Source organism: Nyctereutes procyonoides, unplaced genomic scaffold, assembly GCF_905146905.1.
Source record: "Nyctereutes procyonoides isolate TBG_1078 unplaced genomic scaffold, NYPRO_anot_genome, whole genome shotgun sequence".
In the NCBI taxonomy this organism is placed as follows: Eukaryota; Metazoa; Chordata; class Mammalia; order Carnivora; family Canidae; genus Nyctereutes; species Nyctereutes procyonoides.
In genome coordinates, this window is record NW_026575125.1 from 64,572,540 (window position 1) to 64,593,555 (window position 21,016).

Genomic DNA, 21,016 nt, shown 5'->3' on the forward strand with positions numbered 1-21,016 from the left:
TCACATGTAAACCAAATATATTTATTGTTTTAATCTGTACTTTGTCAAATGGAAACATTTTAATTTTCACCAATTCTTAATTTTAACCATAGGATTTGAAATTAAGAAATTTCATTCTTATCTACTCATGTATTTGGAAAATAGTTTTGTTCACTTTGCAGAGTCATTAGAACCCAGTTAATCAACCAACTTCTAAGTGCATTGCATACTATAAAATCTTTTTCTCCCAAATAGGATACAAGTGTCAAGTATTTGTTCTTGTTCTTATTCTCTAAACCTTACGCAAAAATTCAATGTAACATGTTGTATACTTCTATAAAAAAGTCCACCTTCCTTCTATCCATTCCTACAATATAGTATTACATATTTTTAAGGAAGTGAGTGGGCTCATTTGAAGATGATATACTTCAAAAGAATAGATTTGCCAAGCCAAGCCACTGATATGTTCTTAGAACCATAATAGTATACTATGTAATTTAGTGGACTTAGTTATTTTAAAAAATATTATCCTACTTCCCCGATAAATGAAATTACCCATCACCTGTGATTTAGTTATATCTCTGAAAGGTTTAAATAGCATGTAATAGAGCATCTCTTTTAGTCATGAAGTTTAATGTAAGAAAAGCAAATATATGCTATATATACAATGTAGTGAACTTTTTAAAAACTCAATAATTCTTGCCTCTTTTTGGGGGGTTAAAAAACAGTATTTATGTTTGTAGCTGAATTGCACATTTAATATCAGAGAAAATCTTCCAATGGAATAATTTGTAAAATCTCTACTCCAACAAATTAGTTCAGTGTCTAGGAAGCACCCTATTGAAAAACAGTGGATTATGTTCTACAGTGTCTGGAATTGGAGTTTAAACAATGTGTTGCTATATTGAATACAAAAATGTAATAGAAAGGCCTGGTAGTGGCTGGAGAAACTGTCATCTGCAGAACTAATTCATTTCATTAGATTCACTGAGTAGTAGCATGGTTCAAAATATTGATTGGCCTTTAGTAATGGAAAATAAAGTACTAATGTAGACACAAAAGCTCCTTTGATTTGGAGGTCCATTCATGGCTAGAAAAGAAAAAGAAAGTTAGTTTACAACTGGTTCATAATTCATTTAAGATATTCTTATTGTATGTATACAATTATATAAAATGATTTAAATATATATATATAAAACCAAAGGAAATGTACTGTATTTTGTGGTAACTTTTACATGTATATTCAGTGAAACAATGGTTTATCTGACTTTAGTCAAAGTATATGTTTCAATTACTGAAGGGAAGATTGGGTAGACTTCTTACTTGGTGTCTTATTTAGAGGCTAAATATGTCCAAACATATCTGTTAACAAATATAGATTTATCATCTGTGAACTTACTAAAATAAATATATTTTGAATTTCCTTTCAGTATCTAGTCCCCTTCAGATATCAAGTTTGATGTTTATTGCTGCACATTTTTAACAGAGAGAGAAATAATGACTACTATTCTGTAGCCCCTTTATTTGGCAAGTTCTCACATTGATGCACATGTGGTTAGTAGCAGTTGTTGCTTCCCAGTCTTAAATTTCAGTATCAAATCTCTGAGTGACAAATTTTAAATCCTATGCTGACTTTCCCTTGCTGTCATCTGCCTCTTAGGCCATCAAGTACCCTTTATCATTTGATTGACATAATTATCTGTTAATGGCCTAAGAAACACAACATATGTCAAAGCTCAAATTATTTGGGGGGGAAAGTTTCCAAATGTTGGTTGCTTTCATTGAAAACAGGTAACCATATAATCAAGATTGATGGCTTGATTGTAAGTAGAGAAGGTCTTCAGAGATAAAAACTTTTTAAATTTTTTGTTTATGCAAATATTTCAGCTTATTCAACTAAAATATCATTTTTAGAGTGAGTTATTTAACAGACTTAATTTTATTAACTATACATCTGCAGTAATTTATTAACAATGTCTGCAGTGTTTTATTAACTATAAATCTGCAATTTTAAAATTTCTTCAAAAGGTTTTGCAGAGGGCAGGCCGGGTGGCTCAGCGGTTTAGCGCCACCTTCAGCCCAGGGCCTGATCCTGGAGACCAGGGATCGAGTCCCACGTCAGGCTCCCTGCATGGAGCCTGCTTCTCCCTCTGCCTGTATCTCTGCCTGCCTCTCTCTCTCTCTCTATCTCTCTCTATCTCTATCTCTATCTCTCTCCTCTCTGTGTCTCTCATGGATAAATAATTTTTTGAAAAAAAGGTTTTGCAGAATAATTGACATCTGCATATTTATCTAGTGCTCCTCAGAGTATAGACATTTTAAAACTTATTCACATGTAATAAACCTATAGAAAAAGTATACATGTAAGTATACAACAATATGAATTTTTCCAAACTGAACATACATATGCAACCATTACCCAGATCAAGTAACAACACATTAGCACCCTAGTAGCCCTCCTAGCACTTCCTTCCAATCAGTACCTGCCCTCAAAGATAACCATCTTTTGATTTTAATAACCATAAATTAATTAGTTTTACCTGCTTTTAGTATTTAAGCAGTTTTTAACATAATGAAGTCTGTCATTTTCAATGTTAAAGTCAGATTCTGTGTTGTTTTAGACCTGTGATTCTCAAAGTTTTTTATGTTCATTACACTTGAGGGATATCATATATTCCCATCATTATCAATGGTTTACTGTTAAAAATCCTTTGGCAGTAGTGTAGGAGTATACAATTAAGAAGAAAAGACTCCAAGGTGATTTTGTCATGTTAAGATTTCCCAGCCCTCAGCAGTATTAATATTTTGGCCTAGACAATTCTTTGTTGTGAGAGACTGTCCTATTTGTTGTATGATCTTTAGCAGCATTCCTGGTTTTTATCCACCAGATGCCAATAGTACCCATTCCCCAGTTGTGAAAACCAAAAATGGCTCCAAACATTGCTAAATGTCCCCTCGGGGGCAAATCTGCCCCAATAGAGAGCCACTGCACTAAGATGAATATATCCTATTTGATGATTAAAGGTTAGCAGGACCATAATTAGACAATAAGTAGAAGTTTTAGTAACATTGATTCCTTTTTAGGAAGAGGGTTTTAGTAACCAGCATCACTTAGCAATGTATTGGCCTACTTACAAAGATGCTAAGGTCCATGTCACTTGGTCATTTTGGAGGATGTTATAGAAGGGAGATATTAGAGTACATGACAAAGTATTCTTCACCAGCTTCACTATAACTGTGGGATTTAAAGCTGGAGGATCTTACAGTCAATTGAGAAAGACACACCTCCTTGCTTTCAAAATACTGAAAATTTTCTATCTATAGTAATAAGTACCACATTCAAGACTGAAAGACAAATTCTATTAAAACATGCCTATTCTCCATACACTATCCTTCATAATTGTCTATAATATTTTCTACCTGCTTTAGAAAAAATGAAGGTTTTTTTTAATTGAGTAGAATCAGTTCAAAAAATATTATATTACCTGTATATGAATCATTCTAAAGTTTCTTAATTCATACTAATATCAGTAAGGAAAACCTGGAGAAATCTTTAAGAGAAAAAATGAACTGGAAGATTGGAGTTCACTTTGATAGTTTATCACATTTTTGAAGGTTGTTATATATAGAATATATGCAAATTTCTATTCTTAATAGAACTAGAAATACACAAAAGAACTTACACAAGTCCATTTGTCTTCTGTTTTCTCAATCACAATAGTCTGTGTGTCTCTACCTGGTGGTATATATTCATAGTCATCATAAAGGAGGCCTAGGATTGGATATTGTGTCCTATACCTATACAGAAAAAAAGTTAGTTTACCAGCTGCACAAAAAAAATGACTCTCATTCCTTTTTAGTGACTCCTAGTTTGATTCTCCATATTAAGTTAAATTGGCTTTGAATGACTTTTAGCTCTAAAAAGAAAATACCTCTTAATGTATGAAGCTTTACTACTATTATTTTCAAAAGCATGAGCAAAAAGTATGTCTGCTTTTGCAATTATGGACCACTGGGAGCATAAGACAATGATCCTGGAGAAGAGAACCAAATGACATGAGCCCTATAAGTACCTAGCTCAATACTTAGGAATTTTTTTGGTCACAGGATAGGGAAAGAGCCACATAAATCCCTTCAGTCTCACAAAGTTGAAGTGACAGGATTTCAAGTAAAGGTATGCCAAAACAGCCAGTGTGGGGCAGAACACCAGACAGGAGAGAGCTACACAGATAACAGAAAAGAGACTTGTAGAGTGTTCTCCACAAGTCTTTAGATGAGTACTGATTAGTGTAGGCATGTGGGAAAGCTACTAAAGCTGGGGAAAGAACCATTGGAAAGAGCAGCCTGGAAATCCACTAACCAGAATGGAAAGACCTCCTAATGCAGGGAGTGTCAGGAAGAAACTACAAAAGAATATTGTATTAGTATTGGAATGACATTAGTCCTAGACTGCAGGTTTTAACAGTTTAAGTGCAAGATCTGCAAGTATTAAACTGTATCCAAGTAATTTCACCTCAGAATAAAACCACAGAATATTTGCAGTGAAGCAAAAATATTCAGAACTCAAGTTGTAAAATTATAATATATGGCATTCAATAAAAAATTGGTAGAAAAGCAATGAAGCAGGAAGATATGGTTAATAATGAGAAAAAATTAGTAGAAACAGAACAAGGAATGACAGATACAAGAAATAAGTAGTCATGGTTGCATCTATTAAAAATATTTTTAATGTATATTCAAGAAGTTAGAGGAAAGCATGAATGTGATGAGAACAATGGAGGATATAAAGATCTACATTGGACTTCAAGTAAATAAAATCAGGAAAGAAATAAGTAACAACTGACACCACAAAAATAGAAAGCATTATATAGAATACTATAAAAAATCTAGGCCAAAGTATTGGACAACCTGGAAGAAAAGGATAAATAAATACCAAGAAACATACAATATTCCAAAACTGAATGAAGAAGAAATAGAAAATCTGAACAGATTGATTACTAGTAACAAAATTGAATTAATTTTCAAAAAAATGTCTAGTGGGTGCCTGGTGGCTCAGTCAGTTAAGCATCTGACTTTTGATTTCATCTCAGGGTTGTGAGATCAAGACCCACATTGGGTTCTACATTGGTATGGAGCCTGCTTAAAGATTCTCTCTCCCTCTGCTACTCCCTGATTCACTCTCCCTCTCTCTATCCCTAACTCTCTGTCTCCCTCTCTAAAAAAAAAAATCAAAGAAAATAAATAAAAAATTAAAAAGGTGAATTCTACCAGTTAAAGAATTATGGAGATGAGTTACAATGGCAGAGGAGTAGTAGGACTCTAAGTTGGCCTCATCCCTTGAGTACAACTAGATAGATATCAAATAATTCTAAATATAGGAGAAATCAATTGGAGGCACAAGAAAACAAATACTGCAAGTCTATAAGTAGAAAAGGAACCACTATTTGGAAGGTAGGAGGTGCAGAGACTTGAATCATGTGGATATAGCTGAGGTTAAGACAGAAGGGAGGAAGGTTGATTAAGGAGGCTACCACAAATCATTATAAGCAATGGACTACAGAATTGGAACTTTCAGAAGTCTGATACAGTGGGGTACATGCCTGGCTTAATGGTGGGGAAGCAGAGTAGAATCCCAGATGTGACATCATGGTTTGAAGATCTCCTGGGTCACAAGAAGAATTGGTGGCACCTAAGTGTGGCACTGTTGCCAGGCAAAGGAGCATGGAACCTGGCTGAGAACAACAAATCTAGGTGCCTGCTTTCTGCTCTGTGTTGCCATAAACTTTGAACCATATAGTTGTGCCACCACTTTCCTGGGAGAGCTCCAATAAAAGGCAGAAATATGGCCAGACACTCCCTGGGAGGAGTAGTTCTGGTCTGCACCATGGTAGTCCCTAAAATTTGGAGTTTTGTAACAGGTAGGATGAACACAGAGCTCTGATGGAGACTGGGGAGACAAACAAGAGTGATTGCTCTTCTGTGAGGGCTCACTGAAGAGTAGGGGGCGAGAATTTTCAGCTAATGCTGGAAAGCAAGGTGCATCAATATTCATCCTGTTGATCATAGCATAGACCGCTGTGCTATGAAACTTGAGGTCAACCACAAGAAAAATTTTGGAAGGACCATGAAGGTTAAAGAACATCCTACTGAATACATGAAGGTTAAAGAACAAATACATGACAATTAAAGAACAAAAGAACATCCTACTAAAGAATGAATGGGACATCCAGGAAATGAAAGTAGAATTAAAAAAACACATGGAAGCAAATGAAAATGAAAACATGACAGTTCAAAGCATTTGGGATGCAACAAAAAGCAGTTCTAAGAAAGAAGTATATAGCAGTACAGGCCTGCCTCAAGAAGCCAGAAAAGTCTCAAATACACAACCTAACATTACACTTAAAGGAGCTTGGAAACGAACAGCAAATAAAGCCAAAATTCAGCAGGAGAAGAGAAATAATAAAGATTAGAGCAGAAATCGGTGACATAGACATCAAAAAACCAGTAGAATAGATCAACGAAACTAGGAGGTGATTCTTTGAAAGAATCAAGAAGGTCAATAAACCTCTAGGCAGTCTTATCAAAAAGAAAAGACCCAAATAAATAAAATCATGAAAGAAAGAAGAAAGACCACAAACAACACAGAAGAAATTCAATTATAAGAGAATATTATGAAAAATTATATGCCAAAAATTTAGGCAGTCTGGAAGAAATGGATAAATTCCTAGAAATATATAAACTGCCAAAACTGTAAGAAATAAAAAACCTGAACAGACTCATAACCAGCAAAGAAATTGAAGCAGTAATCAGAAATCTCCCAACAAACAAGAGTCCAGGGCCAGATGGCTTCCCAGAGGAATTCTACCAAACATTGAAAGAACAATTAATACCCATTCTTTTGAAGCTGTTCCAAAAAAGAAAGTGGAAGGAAAACTTCCAAACTCATTCTGTGAGAGTAGCATTAATTTCATCCCCATACCAAAGTCCCTACTGAAAAGGACAATTATAGACCAATATCCCTGATGAACATGGATGCAAAATTCTCACCAAGATACTAGCTAAGAGGTACCAGCAGTACATTAAAAGGATTATTTACCATGAACAAGCAGGATTTATTCCTGGGCTGCAGGGGTGATTGCACATCTGCAAATCAATCAGTGTGATAAACCACATTAATAAAAGAAAAGGCAAGAACCATATGACCATTTCAATAGATGTACAAAAAGTATATGACAAAATACTGCATCCATTCTTAATAATGAACCTTCCCAAATGTAGTGATAAAGGGAACATACCACAACATCATAAAGAGTATAAATAAATGACCCACGGTGAATATCATTCTCAATAGGAAAAAACAGAGCTTTCCCCCTTAGGTCAAGAACATGGCAGGGATATCCACTCTCACCACTGTTGTTTAACATAATACTGGAAATCCTAGCCTCAGCAATCAGACAAAAAAAAAGAAGAAGAAAGAAAAGAAAAGCCATCCAAATCAGTAAAGAAGAAGTCAAACTCAATTTTTGCAGATGACATGATACTCTATGTAGAAAACCCAAAAGATTCCATCATAAAATTGCTAGAACTGATACAGGAATTCAGCAAAGTCACAGGATATAAAATTAAGACACAGAAGTCTGTTGCATTTCTATATACTAACAATGAAGCAGAAGAAAGAGAAATCAAGGAATTGATCCCATTTACAATTGCACCAAAAATCATGATACCTAGGAATAACCTAACCAAAGAGGTAAAAGATCTGTACTCTGAAAACTATAAAGCACTTATGAAAGAAATTGAAGAAGACACAAAGAAATGGAAAAACATTCCATGTTCATTGATTGGAAGAACAAATATTGTTAAAATGTCTATGGTACTCAAACCCATCTAAACATTCAAAGCAATCCGTATCAAAATACCACCAGAATTTTTTGCAGAGTTGTAACAAACAATTTTAAAATTGTGTGAAACCAGGAAAAAAACCGAATAGCTGAAGAAATGTAGAAAAAGAAAATCAAAGCTGGAAGCATCACAATCCAGACCTTAAGCTGTATCACGAAGCTGTAATCATGAAGACAGTATGGTACTGGCACAAAAACAGACAGATCAATAGAACAGAATAAAGATCACAAAAATGGACCCTCAACTGTATGGTCAACTAATCTTCAACAAAGAAGAAAAGAATATCCAATGGGAAAAAGAGTCTCTTCAATAATTATGTTGGGAAAATTGAATAGCCACATGCAGAAGAATAAAACTCAACCACTTTCTTACACTATACACAAAAATAAACTCAAAACGGTTGAGAGGCATAAATGTGAGACAGGAATCTTTCAAAATCCTAAAGAAGAATACAAGCAGCAACCTGTTTGACCTCAGTAACAGCCACTTCTTGCTAAACACATCTCCAGAATCAAGCAAAAGAAAAGCAAAAATGAGTTATTGGGACTTCGTCAGGATAAAAATCTTTTGCAGAGTAAAGAAAACAATCAACAAAACTAAAAGGCAACCTACTGAATGGGAGAAGATATTCACAAATAACATATCAGATAAAGAGCTAGTACCCAAAAATCTGTAGAGAACATTTCAAACTCAACACCCAAAAATGAAATAATCCAGTCAAGAACTGGGCAGAATACATGAACATTCATTTATCCAACGAAGACATGCAAATGACTAACAAATACATGAAAAAATGCTCAACATCACTCAGTATCAGAGAAATACAAATCAAAATCACGGTGAGATACCATGTCACACCAGTCAGGATGGCTAAAATTAACAAATCAGGAAACAATAGATGTTGGCAAGGATGTAGAGAACAGGGAACACTCTCATACTGTTGGTGGGAATGATAAGTGGTGCAGCCACTTTGGAAAACAGTTTGGAGGTTCCTCAAAAAGTTAAAATAGAGCTACCCTATGACTCAGAAATTGCAGTACTAGGTATTTACCCAAAGGATAAAAACATAGTGATCTGAAGTGGCACATGCACCCCAATGTTTATTTATAATAGCAATATCCACAATATCCAAAATATGGAATGAGCCCATACATCCATTGACAGATGAATGGATCAAAAGATGTGATATACACAGGTATAGGTATAAGTATAGGTATAGATATAGATAATGGAATATTACTCAGCCATCAAAAAGAATGAAATCTTGCCATTTGCAACCATGTGGATAGAACTATAGTGTATTATGTAAATTGAAAAAAGGCGGAAAAAGACAAATACCATGATTTCACTTATTGTGGAATTTAAGACACAAACAGGTGAACACAGGGGAAAGGAAGGAAAAATAAGATGAAAACAGAGACGGAAAACAAAACAGATGGAGGGAACACATAAGAGACTTTTAACTATAGGGTACAAACTGAGGGTTGCTGAAGGAGAGGAGGGTGGTGGGATGTGGTAATTGAGTGATGAGCATTAAGGAGGGCACTTGATGTAGTAAGTCCTGAGTGTTATATGCAACTGATGAATCAGTAAATTCTACTGTTAAAACTAATAATGCACATTGTTAACTAAATTGAATTTTAATTATAAAAATTATTAATACCTATTCACCTCTAATTATTCTCAGAAAAGAGGAATAAAAGCTTCCAAATACATTCTATGGGGCAAGTATCACCCTGACACCAAAACCAGATATGGCACCACAGGAAAAGAAAACTACAGGTCAATGTCTGTGATGAACATAAATACAAATGTTGTCAACAAAACGTTAGGAAGCTCAATAATATATCAATAATATATTTAAAGGATTGTTTGCTATGATCAGTTGGGATTTATTCTAGGGATGGAAGGATGGTTCAATATTCCCAAATCAATCAACATGATACATCACATCAACAAAGGAAGGATAAAAATTATATAATCATCTCAATAGATGCATAAAATGCATTTGACAAAATTCAACATCTGTTCATGATTTTTAAAAAATTCAACAAAATTAGTTCAGAAGAATCAAATCTTAACATAATAAAGGCCACATAAGAAAAACTTGCAGCCAACATCATACTCAATGCTGAAAAACAGAGCTTTTCCATTAAAATCAGGAATTAGACAGGGATGTCCACTGTTACCATTTTTATTTAACCTAGTACTGAAAGTCTTAGCCACATGACAAGAAAAAGAAATAAAAAGCATCCATATTGGTAAGAAAAAGTAAAGCTTTCCGTATTTGTAGATTACATGATACTATACATAGAAAACTCTATAGACTCCATAAAAAACAATTGGAAGTAATAAATGAATTCAATAAAGCCACAGGATACAAAATCAAAGTACAGAAATCTGCTGGATTCCTATAAACTAGTAAGGAAGCAGCAGAAAGTGAAATTAAGAAAACAATTCCATTTTCATTGTGCCAAAAAGAACAAAATTCCTACAAATAAACTTAAGCAAGGAGGTAAAAGACCTGTACTCTGAAAGCTGTAAAGCACTGAAGAAAGAAATTGAAGACAACACAAATGGAAGCATATACCATGCTTATGGATTGAGAGCCTTAATATTTTTAAAATACTTATACTACCCAAAGCAATCTACAGATATAATGGGATCCCTTTTAAAAACACAACAGCATTTTTCACAGAACTAGAACAAATAATCCTAAAATACTTATGGAACCATAGAAGACCCTCAAATAGCCGAAGCAATCTTGAGAAAGAAAAACAAAGTTGTAGATGTCATAATTCCAAATTTCAAGATATATTAGAAAGTACATAATCAATACATGATGGTACTAGCACAAAACAGATACATATGCCAAGGAAGAAAATAGAAAGGCCAGAAAGATACCCACACTTATATGGTCAATTAGTCTATGACAAAGGAGGCAAAAGGGGAAAAGACAGTCTTCCACAAATAGTATTGGGAAAACTGGACAGCAACACACAGAATGTAACCACATTCTTACACCATACACAAAAATAAACTCAAGATGCATCAAAGACCTAAATGTGAGACCTAAAACCATAGAAATCCTAGAAGAAAACACAAGCATAAGGAAGGTGTGGTATATGCATACAATGGAATATTACTCAGCCATTAGAAACGACGAATATCCACCATTTGCTTCAACGTGGATGGAACTGGAGGGTATTAAGCTGAGTGAAGTAAGTCAATTGGAGAAGGACAAACATATGGTTTCATTCATACGGGGAATATAAAAAATAGTAAAAGAGATTAAAGGGGGAAGGAGAGAAAATGAGTGGGAAATATCAGTGATGTTGACAGAACATGAGAGACTCCTAACTCTGGGAAATGAACAAGGGGTACTGGTATGGAGGTGGGCGGGGTATTGGGGTGCCTGGGGGATGGGCACTGAGGAGGGCACTTGATGGGATGAGCACTGGGTGTTATACTATGTGTTGGCAAATCCAACTCCCATAAAAAATATACAAAAAATATTGCCATTTCTAGGCATTTTTACCATTACATACAGATATGAATCTCTTTAAAAAAAAGAGAAAGAAAACACAGCACTAATTTCTCTGACATTGGTCATAGCAAACTTTCTCTAGATATGTCTCCTAAAGCAAGGGAAAGAAAAGCAAAAATAAGCTATAAAAAGCTGTTGCACAGGAAAGGAAACCATCAACAAAAACAAAAAGGCAACCTACTGAATGGGAAAATATATTTGCAAATTATATATCTGATAAGTTGTTAATATCCAGGGGCACCTGTGTGGCTCAGTGGTTGAGCGCCTGCCTTTGGATCAGGTCGTGATCCCAGGGTCCTGGGAATGAGTCCCACATCAGGCTCCCCACGGGGAGTCTGCTTCTCCCTCTGCCTATGTCTCTGCCTCTCTCTGTGTGTCTTTCATGAATAAATAAAATCTTTTTTAAAAGGGGGTAATATCCAAAATATATAAAGAACTTATACAAATCAATACCCAAAAACCAACAATTTGTTTAAAACATGGTCAGAGGAACTTCTTTTTCCAAAGACAGATAGATGACCAACAGGCACAAGAAAAATGCTCACCAGAAATGATCATCAGAGAAATGCAAATCAAAGCCACAGTAAGATATCACTTTACACCTATCAGAATGGCTAAAATAAAAAAGTCAGGAGGGGCAAGATGGCGGAAGAGTAGGGTCCCCAAATCACCTGTCCCCACCAAATTACCTAGATAACCTTCAAATCACCCTGAAAATCTACGAATTCGGCCTGAGATTTAAAGAGACCAGCTGGAATGCTACAGTGAGAAGAGTTCGCGCTTCTATCAAGGTAGGAAGACGGGGAAAAAGAAATAAAGAAACAAAAGGCCTCCGAGGGGGAGGGGCCCCGCGAGGAGCCGGGCTGAGGCCGGGGCGAGTGTCCCCAGGACAGGAGAGCCCCGTCCCGGAGAAGCAGGAGCTGCACCAACCTTCCCGGGTGGGCGGAAAGGCGCCCGCAGGGAGTTAGAGCAGGACCCAGGAGGGCGGGGATGCCCTCGGGCTCCCTGGGACACTAACAGACACCTGCGGCCGGGGGAGAGTGCGCCGAGCTCCCTAAGAGGTGCAGCGCACACGGCGGGACCCAGAGCAGCTCGGAGGGACTAGGGAGCGGCTCCAGGGAGGGAGCTGCAGGGCGGGAGCGCAAATCCAACAGTGCAGGCTCCGGAGCACAGGGCGCACGGCGGGACCCCGAGAGGCTCGGAGGGACTCGGGCGGTGGCTCCGTGGAGGGGACTGCGCGGCTCCGGGAGCAGCTCGGCGGCGGCGGCTCGGGCAGAGGAAGAGGCTTCATGCGGAGGGGGCTGCACGGCCGGGAGCAGCTCGGAGGGGCTCGGACGGCGGCTCCGTGGAGGGGGCTGCGCGGCTCCGGGAGGAACTCAGGCGGCGGCGGGAGCTACCGCAGAGGAAGAGGCTCCATGCGGAGGGTGCTGCGCGGCCGAGAGCAGCTCGGAGGGGCTCGGGCAGCTCCGCAGAGCGGCGGCTGTGCGACCGAGAGCGCGAATCCCACAGCGCAGGCCCCGGAGCACAGGGCGCAGGGAAACAGCCCAGGATCCGGCCGCCCCCTGGGACAGGCAGAGGCCGGGAGTGCCCAGGACAGCAAGGACGCTCCTGCCCCGAGATGAGCAGATCAGAGACCCCACCCCGGAGCCTCCAGGCCCTGAGGACCGGAAGGAGAGCCCCGTAGTTCCTGCGGAGGCTGAATCCAGGCTTCCAGAGCTGCCATAGCCACTGTGGCTGTTTCTCCTGGGGCCTCACGGGGTAAACAAACCCCCGCTGAGCCCTGCAGCAGGCAGGGGCAGAGCAGCTCCCCCAAGTGCTAACACCTGAAAATCAGCACAGCAGGCCGCTCCCCCAGAAGACCAACTAGACGGACAAGTTCCAGGGGAAGTCAAAGGACTTAAAGTCTACAGATTCAGAAGATACTCCCCCATGTTTTTTGTTTTTTTTTTTTCTTTTTTCTTTTCTTTTTGATCTCTGATTGCTTCCCCCACCCTCCCTTTTTTTCACCTTTCTTTCTTTTTCTTTCTCTTTTGCTTTTTCCCTTTTTTTCCTTCTTTTTCTTTTTTCTCTTTCTCTTTTCTTTCCTTCTCTCAGTTTCTCTCCTTCTCCCAATACAACTTGTTTTTGGCCACTCTGCACTGAGAAAAATGACTAGAAGGAAAACCTCATCTCAAAAGAAAGAATCAGAAACAGCCCTCTCTCCCACAGAGTTACAAAATCTGGATTACAATTCAATGTCAGAAAGCCAATTCAGAAGCACTATTATACAGCTACTGGTGGCTCTAGAAAAAAGCATTAAGGCCTCACGAGGCTTCATGACTGCAGAATTTAGATCCAATCAGGCAGAAATTAAAAATCAATTGAATGAGATGCAATCCAAACTAGAAGTCCTAACGACGAGGGTTAACGAGGTGGAAGAACGAGTGAGTGACATAGAAGACAAGTTAATGGCAAAGAGGGAAACTGAGGAAAAAAGAGACAATTAAAAGACCATGAAGACAGATTAAGGGAAATAAATGACAGCCTAAGGAAGAAAAACCTACGTTTAATTGGGGTTCCCGAGGGCGCCGAAAGGGACAGAGGGCCAGAATATGTATTTGAACAAATCCTAGCTGAAAACGTTCCCAATCCGGGAAGGGAAACAGGCATTCAGATCCAGGAAATAGAGAGATCCCCTCCTAAAATCAATAAAAACCGTTCAACACCTCGACATCTAATAGTGAAGCTTGCAAATTACAAAGATAAAGAGAAGAGATTCCATCAAAATCCCAGAGGAGAACTCAGGCAACACCCTTTTTGAACTTGGCCACAGTAACCGGAGAAGGACAAACAGTGTATGTTCTCATTCATTTGGGGAATATGAATAATAGTGAAAGGGAATATAAGGGAAGGGAGAAGAAATGTGTGAGAAATATCAGAAAGGGAGACAGAACATAAAGACTTCTAACTCTGGGAAATGAACTAGGGGTGGTGGAGGGGGAGGAGGGCGGGGGGTGGGGGTGAATGGGTGACGGGCACTGAGGGGTACACTTAACGGGATGAGCACTGGGTGTTATTCTGTATGTTGGTAAATTGAACACCAATAAAAATTAATTTATAAAATTAAAAAAAAAGATAAAGAGAAGATCCTTAAAGCAGCAAGAGACAAGAAGTCCCTGACTTTCATGGGGAGGAATATCATGGTAACAGCAGACCTCTCTACAGAGACCTGGCAGGCCAGAAAGGGCTGCCAGGATATATTCAGGGTCCTAAATGAGAAGAACATGCAACCAAGAATACTTTATCCAGCAAGGCTCTCATTCAAAATGGAAGGAGAGATAAAGAGCTTCCAAGACAGGCAGGAACTGAAAGAATATGTGACCTCCAAACCAGCTCTGCAAGAAATTTTAAGGGGGAATCCTAAAATTCCCCTTTAAGAAGAAGTTCAGTGGAACAATCCACAAAAACAAGGACTAAATAGATATCATGATGACACTAAACTTATATCTGTCAATAGAAACTCTGAACGTGAACAGGCTTAATGACCCCATCAAAAGGCGCAGGGTGTCAGACTGAATAAAAAAGCAGGACCCATCTATTTGCTGTCTACAACAGACTCATTTTAGACAGAAGGACACCTACAACTTGAAAATAAAAGGTTGGAGAACCATTTACCATTCAAATAGTTCTCAAAAGAAAGCAGGGGTAGCCATCCTTATATCAGATAAACTAAAATTTACCCCGAAGACTGTAGTGAGAGACGAAGAGGGACACTATATCATACTTAAAGGATCTATCCAGCAAGAGGACTTAACAATCCTCAATATATATGCCCCGAATGTGGGAGCTGCCAAATACTTAAACGAATTATTAACCAAAGTGAAGAAATACTTAGATAATAATACACTTATACTTGGTGACTTCAATCTAGCTCTTTCTACCCTCGATAGGTCTTCTAAGCACAACATCTCCAAAGAAACGAGAGCTTTAAATGATACACTGGACCAGATAGATTTCACAGATATCTACAGAACTTTACATCCAAACTCAACTGAATACACATTCTTCTCAAGTGCACATGGAACTTTCTCCAGAATAGACCACATACTGGGCCACAAATCGGGTCTGAACTGATACCAAAAGATTGGGATCGTCCCCTGCATATTCTCAGACCATAACGCCTTGAAATTAAAACTCAATCACAAGAAGAAGTTTGGAAGGACATCAAACACGTGGAGGTTAAGGACCATCCTGCTAAAAGATAAAAGGGTCAACCAGGAAATTAAGGAAGAATTAAAAAATTCATGGAAACTAATGAGAATGAAGAAACAACTGTTCAAAATCCTTGGGATGCAGCAAAAGCAGTCCTGAGGGGGAAATACATCGCAATACAAGCATCCATTCAAAAACTGGAAAGAACTCAAATACAAAAGCTAACCTTACACATAAAGGAGCTAGAGAAGAAGCAGCAAATCGACCCGACGCCCAGCAGCAGAAGAAGAGAGTTAATTAAAATTCGAGCAGAACTCAACGAAATTGAGACCAGAAGAACTGTGGAACAGATCAATAGAACAGGAGTTTGTTCTTTGAAAGAATTAATAATATAGATAAACCATTAGCCAGCCTTATTAAAAAGAAGAGAGAGAAGACTCAAATTAATAAAATCATGAATGAGAAAGGAGAGATCACTACCAACACCAAGGAAATACAAACGATTTTAAAAACATATAATGAACAGCTCTACGCCAATAAATTAGGCAATCTAGAAGAAATGGATGCATTCCTGGAAAGCCACAAACTACCAAAACTGGAACAGGAAGAAATAGAAAACCTGAACAGGCCAATAACCAGGGAGGAAATTGAAGCAGTCATCAAAAACCTCCCAAGACACAAGAGTCCAGGGCCAGATGGCTTCCCAGGGGAATTCTATCAAACGTTTAAAGAAGAAATCATACCTATTCTACTAAAGCTGTTTAGAAAGATAGAAAGAGATGGAGTACTTCCAAACTCGTTCTATGAGGCCAGCATCACCTTATTCCAAAACCAGACAAAGACCCCACCAAAAAGGAGAATTACAGACCAATATCCCTGATGAACATGGATGCAAAAATTCTCAACAAGATACTAGCCAATAGGATCCAACAACACATTAAGAAAATTATTCACCATGACCAAGTAGGATTTATCCCCGGGACACAAGGCTGGTTCAACACTCGTAAAACAATCAATGTGATTCATCATATCAGCAAGAGAAAAACCAAGAACCACATGATCCTCTCATTAGATGCAGAGAAAGCATTTGACAAAATACAGCATCCATTCCTGATCAAAACTCTTCAGAGTGTGGGGATAGAGGCAACTTTCCTCGACATCTTAAAAGCCATCTACGAAAAGCCCACAGCAAATATCATTCTCAATGGGGAAGCACTGGGAGCCTTTCCCCTAAGATCAGGAACAAGACAGGGATGTCCACTCTCACCACTGCTATTCAACATAGTATTGGAAGTCCTAGCCTCAGCAATCAGACAACAAAAAGACATTAAAGGCATTCAATTGGCAAAGAAGTCAAACTCTCCCTCTTCGCCGATGACATGATACTCTACATAGAAAACCCAAAAGCCTCCACCCCAAGATTGCTAGAACTCATACAGCAATTTGGTAGCATGGCAGGATACAAAATCAATGCCCAGAAATCAGTGGCATTTCCATACACTAACAATGAGACTGAAGAAAGAGAAATTAAGCAGTCAATCCAATTGATGATTGTACCCAAAAGCATAAGATACCTAGGAATAAACCTAACCAAAGTGTTAAAGGATCTATACCCTAAAAACTATAGAACACTTCTGAAAGAAATTGAGGACGACACAAAGAGATGGAAAAATATTCTATGCTCATGGTTTAGAAGAATTAATATTGTGAAAATGTCAATGTTACCCAGGGCAATTTACACGTTTAATGCAATCCCTATCAAAATACCATGGACTTTCTTCAGAGAGTTAGAACAAATTATTTTAAGATTTGTGTGGAATCAGAAAAGACCCCCGAATAGCCAGGGGAATTTAAAAAAAAAAAACCATATCTGGGGGCATCACAATGCCAGATTTCAGGTTGTACTACAAAGCTGTGGTCATCAAGACAGTGTGGTACTGGCACAAAAACAGGCACATAGATCAATGGAACAGAATAGAAATCCCAGAAGTGGACCCTCAACTTTATGGTCAACTAATATTCGATAAAGGAGGAAAGACTATCTACTGGAAGAAAGACAGTCTGTTCAATAAATGGTGCTGGGAAAATTGGACATCCACATGCAGAAGAATGAAACTAGACCACTCCCTTTCACCATACACAAAGATAAACTCAAAATGGATGAAAGATCTAAATGTGAGACAAGATTCCATCAAAATCCTAGAGGAGAACACAGGCAACACCCTTTTTGAACTTGGCCACAGTAACTTCTTGCAAGATACATCCACGATAGCAAAAGAAACAAAAGCAAAAATGAACTATCGGGACTTCATCAAGATAAGAAGCATTTGCACAGCAAAGGAAACAGTCAACAAAACTCAAAGACAACCTACAGAATGGGAGAAGATATTTGCAAATAACATATCAGATAAAGGGCTAGTTTCCAAAATCTATAAAGAACTTATTATAAACTCTACAGCAAAGAAACAAACAATCCAATCATGAAATGGGCAAAAGACATGAACAGAAATCTCACAAGGGAAGACATATACATGGCCAACATGCACATGAGAAAATGCTATGCATCACTTGCCATCAGGTAAATACAAATCAAAACCACAATGAGATACCACCTCACACCAATGAGAATGGGGAAAATTAACAAGGCAGGAAACCACAAATGTTGCAGAGGATGCGGAGAAATGGGAACACTCTTACACTGTTGGTGGGAATGTGAACTGGTGCAGCCACTCTGGATAACTGTGTGGAAGTTCCTCAAAGAGTTAAAAATAGACCTGCCCTACAACCCAGCAATTGCACTGTTAGGGATTTACCCCAAAGGTTCAGATGCAATGAAACGCCGGGACACCTGCACCCCGATGTTTCTAGCAGCCATGTCCACAATAGCCAAATTGTGGAAGGAGCCTCGGTGTCCATCGAAAGATGAATGGATAAAGAAGATGTGGTTTATGTATACAATGGAATATTACTCAGCCATTAGAAACGACAAATACCCACCATTTGCTTCAACGTGGATGGAACTGGAGGGTATTATGCTGAGTGAAGTAAGTCAATCTCAGAAGGACAAACAGTGTATGTTCTCATTCATTTTGGGGAATATGAATAATAGTGAAAGTGAATATAAGGAAAGGGAGAAGAAATGTGGGAAATATCAGAAAGGGAGACAGAACATAAAGACTTCTAACTCTGGGAAATGAACTAGGGGTGGTGGAAGGGGAGGAGGGCTGGGGGTGGGGGTGAATGGGTGGCGAGCACTAAGGGGGATACTTTACGGAATGAGCACTGGTGTTATTCTGTATGTTGGTAAATTGAACACCAATAAAAATTAATTTATTAAAAAAATAAAATAAAATAAAATAAAAAAGTCAAGATATAACAAGTGTTGTCAAGGATGTGGAGAAAAAGGAGCCCTCATGCAGTGTTGATGCGGATATAAACTAGTACAGCCACCACGGAAATCAGCTTAGTTTCCATAAAAAAATTAAAAATAGAAATACCATATGATCCAGTAATTCCACTACTGAGTACTTACCCAACAAAACAAAAGTACTAATTTGACATGATATATGCACCCCTATGCTTATTGCAGCATTATTTAAGCAAGATATGGAAGCAATATGTGTCCATTTATAAGGGAACTAGATAAGGAAGCAGTGATATATAATAGAATATTACTCAGCCAAAAAATAGGATTAGATCTTGCCATTTGGAACAACTGGATGGAACTAAAGGGTATTATGTAAAGTGGAATAAGTCAGATAAAGAAAGAAAAATATCATTTCATTCATATATGGAAGCTAAAAACAGCAACTAAACAAAATGCAGAATCAAACCTATAAATACAGAGAACAAACTGATGATTGCCAGAAAGCAGGTGGCTGGGGCATGGGCAAAATGGGTGAAGGGGTATGAGAGATACAGGCCTCTAGTTATGAAATGAATAAGTCACAGGAATAAAAGGCACAGCATAGTGATTTAGTCAATGATATTGTAATAATGTTTCATGGTGACTGATGGTAGCTATACTTGTGGTGAGCAAAGCATAACATAGACAGAAATCGAATCACTGCATTGTACACCTGAAATTAATGTACCTTTGGGTGTCATCTGTACTTAAATAAAAGCACTTGGTGTTATATGTAAGTAATGAATCACTAAATTCTACCTCTGAAACTAATATTACACTATTGTTAACTAACTAGAAATATATATATAAATTAAACATGCTATAACTGGGATTAAATAATAGCCAAAGTCATATTCAAATTTCATTTAAAAATACATTACTTTTTAGTGGTGATAGTAGTCCTTCCACCACTGGAGATTTGGTTATGAGATGAATAAATTTCTTGTCTCAACTTTGAAAGTTCCTTACAAATAAAAGAAAATATAATTATTTCAAAACTGTAGAAACATGAGGTAAGGTGTATGTTTCATCATTTTACAAGGTTACTAAGAATAATTTTCTCCTTCCCTTTTAGCTTGGACATAGAATGTTCCAATTCCACCTGTTGAATACCATATATTATTGCTTCATGGTACCTAATAAGTTACATAATATGCCTGTGCAGGAATTCAATAACTGGCATAGAATTTCTATATTTAAAGGATAACATGATATTGAATGGGCATGGTTCTCAAGACAAAGATGAGAAAATTTTTTTCATAAGAATCTTGAAAATGTATGTTTTACAAGTACTGAAACTTCAGTGTGGAAGTAGGTATTGTTTCCTAGCAGAAGGTCTATCACTGATCATTACTGCAAGCAACATTAGTTCAATAACAGCAATGTAACATTAGCCACCATTTTATAACAGATCCTGGGCCACATGCTACAGATACAAAGAATATAAAACAGTCCTTTGCTAAAGCAGCTAATAAAGAGTAAAGAGCTCATAGTCATACTGGGAGTTTCATTGCTAATAAGATATAATATTAAAAATATTAAATGCACAATAACACTCTTTTTTGGTTTCATTTCTTGCTTTCATTTGAATTATATCTCCCAAAATATGAATCTTCTACTTCTTCACAGTCAGTTACATTCTACTTCATGAATAAAGTGTGTTTTGGAAATGTGCCCTTCTCTAGTTCATGGAAAATATTTATCATACTTAACTGAGTTCCTCTGTACCTCTACCACTTCCCTTCTTACCTCTGATTGATGCTTTATAAGGGAATCCTTCTCTTCCAGCAAGCTTGTCAGTTCATGAAGCTTGAATTGAAATTCACTGTAACTTCCTTCTCTTCTTGAAACATCTTTTTGGTACTGATTTAACTGAGTCTAGTGATTTGAAATAAAGAAGAATTCTAAATCTGATTTGTGAAATAGGTAATTGAGTTCTAAGAGGTTCAGTTACAAAGTCATACAGAAAGTTATGAAATGAAGATCAAAGT

General features: G+C 37.7%; 1 protein-coding gene across 3 annotated transcripts in view; it reads right to left on the minus strand.

Moving 5' to 3' along the window:
* The window catches only part of POF1B (POF1B actin binding protein), a 120,731-nt gene continuing 99,715 nt past the window's right edge, over window positions 1–21,016 (minus strand). For 2 of the 3 annotated variants that reach the window (XM_055338920.1, XM_055338919.1), the window contains 4 exons: window positions 20,775–20,903; window positions 19,907–19,989; window positions 3,663–3,777; window positions 1–1,069 (listed from right to left, as the gene is read on the minus strand). In XM_055338920.1, the coding sequence (XP_055194895.1) occupies window positions 1,064–1,069; window positions 3,663–3,777; window positions 19,907–19,989; window positions 20,775–20,903 (333 nt within the window). In that variant the 3' untranslated portion in view covers window positions 1–1,063. Of the gene's footprint in view, window positions 1,070–3,623; window positions 3,778–19,906; window positions 19,990–20,774; window positions 20,904–21,016 lie in introns of those variants that run through there. The other variant, XM_055338918.1, reaches the window with a different exon arrangement.